At 36.6% G+C, this 9086-nt stretch overlaps 1 protein-coding gene across 3 annotated transcripts in view; it reads left to right on the top strand.

Annotated features, from left to right (window-relative positions):
• Positions 1–9086, top strand: part of LOC121861469 — a 24580-nt gene extending 15494 nt beyond the window's left edge. For 2 of the 3 annotated variants that reach the window (XM_042359243.1, XM_042359224.1), the window contains 2 exons: positions 3436–3622; positions 3924–9086. In XM_042359243.1, coding sequence (XP_042215177.1) covers positions 3436–3622; positions 3924–8695 — 4959 coding nt within the window. In that variant the 3' untranslated portion in view covers positions 8696–9086. The remainder of the gene's footprint in view (positions 1–3435; positions 3623–3923) is intronic. The other variant, XM_042359234.1, reaches the window with a different exon arrangement.

The raw sequence follows: 9086 nt of genomic DNA on the forward strand, positions 1-9086 counted from the left end.
TTTTAAGATAATGATTTGCTATTCATTGCTACCACTGTTATTTTTACCAATTGTTGAATTTCCTCAAACTAGTTTTGTAGATGTTTGGAGAGGATATCAAACCTTTATCATGGAGTTAGATTTCCAAGGAGAATTGGCTCAAAAGTTGCAAAGCTATAACTGAGATGGTTCAAAGATATTGATTTTTCCATTTCTCTCTGAGACTTCTGGATCTGGATTACTAATGTACTCCATTTGTAAAGGATAAATTCATAACAAGGTAATGAGGATGATGACCACAACATGATACTGTATGGTGGGATTTACTCTCAATTCTCTTAGATGTGGATTTTTGGTGAAAGTATGTTTACATTAAGGAGTAAAAGTGAAGATATCTTGACAAAAGGGAGAATATCCTGTTTACATTTATGGATATAGCAAAAGGAAATGATAAAGAGTTCATAGAAAAGCAAATATGTAAGATTGTCTGAAATTTTAAATATGGGTTGTCAACATTTATGACAGCTTCAAAAAGACTGGATTTGTACAATTATGGTTTACATATTCCTCCCAAATTTCGTTTCTACTGTATGAGGGTGTGCATTGCACTTTACATCCTCCCTGCATCACTGGACCATGTGTGAAGACTTCTTGTGTTACAGTACTTGTGGATTTGATTTCCTCTTTTTTCCATTACTGCTCTCCCAAAGTATCCTTCAAGTATAAAACCTGTGTGAAGAAGCCAAAGATGTTAACACAAGAAGCTTATTGACAAGTCTTGAAATTGGTATAACTGCTGCAATGCTTGGCAAGGAATATCAAGTGAATTAGCCAAGCATAATGGAATTATGTTTATACTCCAGGATGAGCCAGGACCTGAAGCATGAAAGCTGGCCACACTGTCATCACCTGTCTTACTTGTACTTTATTTTATTTTACTGTATACTGTATGTCATATCTATTTACTTGTACTTTATTTTATTTTACTGTATACTGTATGTCATATCTTTATATCATGTACTATAATGAATGTAGAATATTGTTGTCTTGTCATTCACAGTAATTGTAACTTAAGGATAACTTTTCCCCAGTTGTGTAATGTATTTCATCATTATAATTGTGATTGGAAATGTATTTCAATCGTGCAGGAGATTATTTTGCCTGCTTTAGTGTTTTTTCTAACATTAATATATTTTTAAAAAGATTTTATGATGAAATTATAAAAAAAAAAAAAACTCTTGAAACACTGCTAACTGGGAGATCATCACAACAGTTTAAACAGATATAGAAACTGATGTTATGAGATTTTTTATCTTAGCCCAAGTAAATCCAGTAATGATGGGAAATTACCCATCTAGCAATTTTTATTTTATAACAGACAGTATTTTCACAATTAAGAACTACTGTACAGTACTGTATTACTGTAAGGTGTTGATGTATGTTGATGCCATACAGTACTGTAGTAGTGTTCTTCTAAATTGCGCTATTTATTCATATTGCGCTCCAACATGTCAATAAAGTGTTATTAACCCCTTGACTACTGCATGTCACTTTTACTATTCTATTTTTCATTGAAGCCTTACTATTTTATTTGGCTAACTCTAAACAATTTATTTAGCACGGTGGTTGTTATTTCATAAGTATGCATAGCAACCAAGGGTATGTGTGGGTTCTATAGTAAAACCAGGTTCAAAACATTTCTTCAGCCTTTTCATCTCACTAGAATCTTTAAGTTTCCTTTCCAGAGTGTCTGAACCCTGTGAAGTGAAGTTTGACCCCTGTGACCACTGAAGTGATTATATATACGGCTCCTCCCCGACTTATGACCTACTCGACTTACGACCTGCCTCGGTCGTACCAAAATTGTGTCAAATTACGTATTTTCGAATCCCAACTTCAGTACACAGACAAAATTTTCGTTTGTAATTCACTTTAAAATGGCTGGCAAGCTTAAAAGTGAGAGTTTTGTGGTGCTGAGAAGAAAAAGAGACACCCATTTTAGATTTTCTATGTATTATTTAAGCATTTTCGACTTACGACCTGGGTTTGGGTCCCTAACCCCGTTGTAAGTCAGGGAGGAGCTGTACTGTATATATGGCAAGACCTGCCATATCAATTTATTTAAAATGGGTATATACAGTACAGGTACATCCAAATGAAAGTATGATCAAGTATAATCCGAGTTACTTTCGAGTATTGTATGACCAGCAATATAACTTATCACTGTTATCACCAATTAATTATGTACCACATAATAGGTCATGCCCAATGCTAGCTGTCATGATGGTGACTTGTTCAGAACATTAGCAGTATAATTTCAATAGCTAAATAAATACTGCCCTCAATGATGGCATTTATTCTATATTACACGTAAATAACCACTCAACTTCACAAGTGGAGGCTGGAAGTGTTGAGATCAGTAGGGCTTCTTGAATAGCAGGAAATAAATCACACTGCTTCGGAAGATCTGTCAAGGACAAGGTTACACCTGAATCATATGTGGTTTTCTTCTGGAAATATTGACACTCCATATTTTAAACCAGGACTGTGACTTCTCAGCAAAACGATCGATGTTGTAGATATCATTTAATTGTGCTATTTTTCCTGCATTCAGCAACCACTGGATCTTTTCTCACATTTCCACCACAACTTGGTTTTTCTAGTGACATGTTTGGTATACATGAACTCGTTGTAGCAGATATTTGAAGAGAGAATTTAACTGTCAGTCATTTCCATGCCAGTAGACGTCAATAAAAAATAAAAATAAAATTCCCCAATGGTATCGAGCTCAGAACTCTCCACTATCTTTGTTTTGCTCTTATTTTCATTTATGGATAATTATATTAATGAACATTGTATAGTGTTTATGTTTTTGCGTAATTATGTGTCGTATTGTACAAAACAACTTGTGCAGTTAACAAAATATCGTATTAGTTACTCAAAAATTAAAAAAAAACACATTTCAATACGTTACATTACAATATGCAAAGTATTTCTGAAAATTGCTAATTTCACTAACTGTAAAATAATACATAGTCGGCTTTAATGACAAATGGTCGCAGTTTCATCATGACCTAACACCAGGTACTGTATACACGGTTCCCCTGTGATGATCGATATCATGATGGTTTTACCTGAGTCGGGCAGCCAGGCCCAGGCACCTATTGTCGCTCTTGCCCATGACATCGTAATTCTCACACACACAGAGGAATTGTCAAAAGTATCAGCTTGCTACAAGTGGCTGTTGTGGGAACAATATTTTGCAGTTATTCCTATTTATTTGGACATGAATTTACTTTTAACAGCAAAAATACAGATTTATTTTAAGTGTAAACTATTAATCTTGCTGACACTAGAATGTTGTGGGTCAAACATTCTGTTCCCCTGGTTGAGCTTATGTCTTATACATGTAGTACTGTATATAAATTCTCATTAATTTGTTGGATTTATTTTCAGTCACAAGTCAGAAACTGGTTCACTGATCGCCGTGTGGAAAATAAGAGAAGTGGTATATTTCCCCGAGATAAAGTTCTCTTATGCTGTCCGTACTGTGAGGTCTCCCTGGAAAGCGAAGCAGATCAGAAGAATCATCTGTTCTCAAAACAACATGTTCGAAAGGTTCTAGGGCCAGAATTCAATGGTGGTGAGTTAGTTTGGTGTTTTTTGTCTCTTTAGGGTTTATAACAGAATTTTCTGCCAACAAGTGTATACTAATGTACTGTATTTAGGAAATTGAGAATAAGGAGAAAATACAAATAAGCATAGATTGTAAATGTGCAGTTTAGAGAAATGTTAAATTTCCTCATTATGGGTACTGTATAGTGGTATGTAGAATGTAGCAGTATCAAAATATGGTGTATCCATAGCTTGGAGGTTTATAGCTTAGGGGTTAAATCAAGTATGATATTAGACACTTACAATTCTTATTTTACTAATTTTTCCAGGAAATGCTGCAGAAGCTATCAAATGGAAGAAGCTTCCCAACGACATAAATGCTGTCAGTAAGTCGTCAGGAGCAAGAGTGCTGGCTGTTGGTTATGCCAGCACTGCAGGAAATGAAACTCTACTGGGCCCTGAAGATGGTCAGTCAGATGCACCTAAAAAATTAATGGATGCATTAGATGTTTCAAATGAAGTTAAATTAAAAAGGCTCCAAAAACGTTGGAAAGAATCGGTGTTACTTCAGAGTGAGAGGGAGCAAGATGCAAAGTGGAGTGCCTCAGGAACACCTTTGAATAAGAAACCTGTTGAGATCAAAGGTGGTAATGATAAAGGGGAAGAAAAGAAAGACGAACAAAGCGTTCTGTTTATTAAGATGGAAGATGGGGAGGAAAGATTTGTGAAAAATGTAAGTGATGATTACAGTCAGTCCAGTGCAGAAATATTAGATTCAGAAAATTTTTTGGTCAACAACAAAAGTGTTTCTGTTTCTACAACTGTGAGTAGTAACATTCCTTTAGTCGGCCTTGGTGACCCGTGTTCTAGTAAAAGTGAGAATCTTGGGTGCCAAAATGTGTGTGATTCTGTCAACATAAAATTGAATGATGTTCCTAACACCACGTTGGCTCGTAAAAGAAAATTATCACACGAAGGAGAAAATATTGATAATGGTAAATATGCTGAAAGTTCAAAATTACCAAGAGCCCTGCTAAAAGAGCCCAAAATTGAAAAAGATTCTGGTTTTGAGGAAGTTAGAAAAAATATGAGTACTGATGCTATATGCAAAGTAAGTAACCGTCAAGACCAGGAGAAAAAAATCACTGCTTCACCTGTGAGAGTGACTGAGCAGCCCACACTTAATGCAAGTTCCACTAATCCCAGAAATATAACCCCTTTGTTTAGTCAGTCTTTACTGGATGTTTCAAGACTAGGAACTAAAGTCCCAGAAAGTTCTTATAGTAATACAAACTTCCAACAGGTATACTCCAGAAAGACACACACTGTACGAGTATCATACTCTGGCTCGCCCCACGTCAGATCTCTCAGAGGTATCAAGCATTCATTAGATGAGACAGCAGTTCTTGGATATCAGTGCCCAACATGCTCAAAAATTTTTCAGACAGAGTGGCAAATGTTAAAGCATAGCCTTACTCACTGCAGGTATCTGTGTGACATATGTGAGCAAAAATTTACATCGGAAAATATGCTGAAGCGTCACATACATGCTCATCTTACTGGTGCATATGAAGATGAAAAATACTATTGTCGGTTTTCTTGTAAAACTTGTCACAGCCTTGTATGTGAATGTTATGAACCAATTTACTGCAAACCGAGGGAAATGCCTAAGGGATATACTAGGCCACAGAAAGCAAGAAGATCAAAGAAAACATTCATTAGTAAACCCAATTCTGCCCCCAATGATCATCTCATTGTTACAGTAGGAGAATACAAGAAATTCGTTAACAATCCTTCTGGTTTAGGGAATGTCAGAAGTGCAAGACAGGGGGCTCATGTACAAAAAAAATCAAGTACAGTGCCAGGAAAGTCCAGTATCCATCCTACACAGAAACTGCAGATACGAAGTAACGTTGAAGAAAGAGCTTGCAAAGAAACTGATGTAAAGCACACAAAACTTCACGTCGATGTAAAGCACACGAAACTTCACGTTGATGTAAAGCACACGAAACTTCATGTTGAGCCAAAGGAATGTGAGAGTCAGGACAATGCAAAGCAAACTACTGTATCAGTAAGCAGTCCAAAAGATACAGCTCAGACATTCATATCTAACATTGTGACTAGTATAAAAATTGAACCAGTTGCTTCTTCCATATCAGAAGATATTATTATTGAAGAGGAATTCGATGGCCCAAACAGGGGTAGGAGAACAGGTAGCCGTAGAAGATCCAGCAAATTATCAAGTAATTTTATATATAAAGATACCGATTTTTATTATATGTGTGAAATGTGTGATGCGAGTTTCTTGTCCAAGGCAGAATTGAGCGAGCACATGTTCTTCCATAGACTTAAGTCACGCAGCCGTAGGGGGGAGAAGAGAGGTACACCTGGCACGGCAGAAGAAGAAAGAGAAGAAGTTTTGAAGAGATTAAAAGTAGAAGAGCTCCAAAACAGTGAGGAAGTTGAGACTATTAATGTGGGAGGGTTTGAAAGGTTTAAATGCCCCATGTGTAAAGGACATTTTGAATCAGTACCAGATTTGAATAGGCACAGGACCCAAGCCCATAAGGGCGTTGATACAGATATATCACTTGATGAAAAGGTTCCAGTTCGATGTGCTGAAGTGTTCCAATGTACCTACTGTGAAAAATTTTATCGCCGGGAACGAGAACTGCGGAGGCATCTCAAGCATGATTGTGTCAGAGCCCCCAAATACCTAAAATCTAAACTATCTTTGGGTGTTACACTCAGTTATCTAGAAAATATGGGAGATGGACCACACTATCGAATGGTTAAGAGAAATCAAGATGAAAATCTAACAATTGATTCATCTCCTACAAAAACTCCTCCCAAAGTAGCTCAGAGAGGACCCATTACTTGTAAATATTGTAATTTAGTAACAAGGAGAGAAGCTGAAATGAAAAGGCATGTTTGGAAGTACTGTTCAAAAGTTCCAAAGGATATTGTGAAACGATTCAAAGAGGGTGCCACTTTAGCAGAGCTAGGCTTTGTATTTTGCAATGAAAAATTCGAATCGCCAGAAAAGTCCTCTCCAATTTCTGACTCATCACCAAATGAAAAGGAGAAATTCTCTTCAATACCTGTGTGTGAAATATTATCTTCATCACCTGTGTCACAGGTAACTTCAACTCCATCAGTATCTTCATCACCTGTGTCACAGGTAACTACAACTCCTTCAGTATCTTCACCTGTGTTGCAGGTAACTACAACTCCTTCAATATCTTCACCTGTGTCGCAGGTAACTACAACTCCATTAGCATCTTCATCACCTGTGTCACAGGTAACTACAACTCCTTCAGTATCTTCACCTGTGTCGCAGGTAACTACAACTCCTTCAATATCTTCACCTGTGTCGCAGGTAACTACAACTCCATCCTCTGATTCCCAAGCTACCATACCCGTGTCCAGTCCAATGCTAGCATTACCATTACCAATGGTATCATTTTCCAAATCAAAAGAGCCTTTGGTGTGTTCTTATTGTGGCATATGGTATTTCCGAGAGGTGGCTATTCTGAAGCACATGAAGGAACGATGTATCCGACTACCACTTATTGAAAGAGAGCTTTTGAAAAATGGAGGTCGGCTCTGCAATGTGCTTCACAAAGAGAATGAAGTAAACGAATCTTCTGAACTGTGTAAAGCAGTATATAAAAAGGTTGAAGTGCCTAAGAATTTGCCAGATTCTGTTCAAGATTCCTTACAACAAAACTTAGACTCTTCATCCACAGACATTATGGGGACAAGAGTGGAAGCTAAAGCGAGTGATGAAGGCAAGAAAGAGGAAGATTCTACAGCAATAAGTGAAGTACAAACACCTGTTCCCGTGACTCCGGCACCAGCTACACCAACTACAGGACGAGGCAGACCAGGACCAAACAAAAGAGGCACAAGATGTCGAAGATGTCATGAAACCTTCAAAACACCGGATGCAGTTCTTGCACATAGTAGTGTACACCATGGACCAAAGAAGGGCTTTTATAAGTGTAAATTGTGTCACCTAAGACTAGTCAAATACAAACAGTTAAGAGAACATGTATGGGAACACACAGATGAGACCCCTTATAAATGTCATGTGTGTGAGGTTAAGTATAGGTTCAGTGATTTACTTGTAGAGCATCTTCATGCCATTCATCAATATAAATTAATCAATGAAAGAAATCTCTATAAGTGGTTACCAGGGCGTAATGGGAAATATAGAGAAATAAAACCAGTAGTTAAAGATAACTGTGAAGAGAGATTGGAAGATATAGACACTAGTTTGGATAATGTTGCTGAAGTTATGGTGATTACAGATAAAGATGTTTGGACTAGTAAAAATGAAGCAGACACGTCAGTAGATAGTGAAATAGTTGTTGCTGGGAAATTGGACAAAGTTTCAAAAGAGGAAGTTGATGACCATAGTCAACCTTTAAAATCAGAAGAGAGTGCTGTTCAGAAATCACCTGAAAGAAATACCTCGGCTAATTCGGAGTTAGAGAGCGAAAAGTGTATTCCAAACAAGAGTGATGCAGAAGTAAATAAATCTACTGTAAATGCAAATCATTCTGTGGGTGAAAAGGAAAGTACTGAAGATGGAGACAAAGATGATCAAGCTGTGGGGAAAAATTTTAAAAAAGTGGAACAGGAGATTGTAAATGTGGGAGAGGTCACTGTAGAATTAAAAGAGAAATGTACAAAGGCAAGAGAATCATCTGAAAAATTAGGAGTGGTTACTGCAGAGAATGAAGATGAGAAGTCCAATATAGACTCAAAGGCTGAAGAAGAAGAAACAGATTTGGAAGCACAGAGTGAAAAGATTGAAGGAGTTACCACAGAATTAAGAAAGGAAACTCCAGCTGCAGGAAATGAGAGCATACAGACAGATTTTGCTAATCAAGAAAAGGTATCTAAATGTGTGGACAAATTGAACACAAAGAGTGGGGCAAAACCTGACACTCAAGACTCAGGGAAGTTAAGAAGTATAGTAGCTGAAGATGAGGAAGGTTTTGCAGAAAATGGAGAAGGCCTTTTGTCAAATGTAGAAAACCTTGAAAGTGTCATAGAAACCATTCAGCTTACTGATAAATATCTTGAAACTTGAACACACTATACCAAGAGTCCTAACAATACCTATGTCTTTGAAATTTTTTACTATTTTCTTTGCTGTTATTGGAAATTTAGTTTAAATCATATTGTTTCTTCACTATGCACATATGTATTATTTATGTTTTATTATTTGATCTGATATGTAGTATTAGACATAAACAGTAAAAAAACTGTTTGTTACTAAACCACCACAAATGTGCCATGTTTTGACCAAAATATATTTTGATGTCACAAATTATTCTGAACGCATTTCAGGGATATCTCCACCTCTTAATTTGTGATACCTATTTTGGAGTTACAGTATATGATATGTATATAACTAGGTGATAAGGAACTTTTTTAAGTGATTTATTAGACCTAAGTACAAATAAATAATATTATAGGAA

This window comes from Homarus americanus, unplaced genomic scaffold (assembly GCF_018991925.1).
Source record: "Homarus americanus isolate GMGI-L3 unplaced genomic scaffold, GMGI_Hamer_2.0 scaffold40248, whole genome shotgun sequence".
Lineage (NCBI taxonomy): Eukaryota > Metazoa > Arthropoda > Malacostraca > Decapoda > Nephropidae > Homarus > Homarus americanus.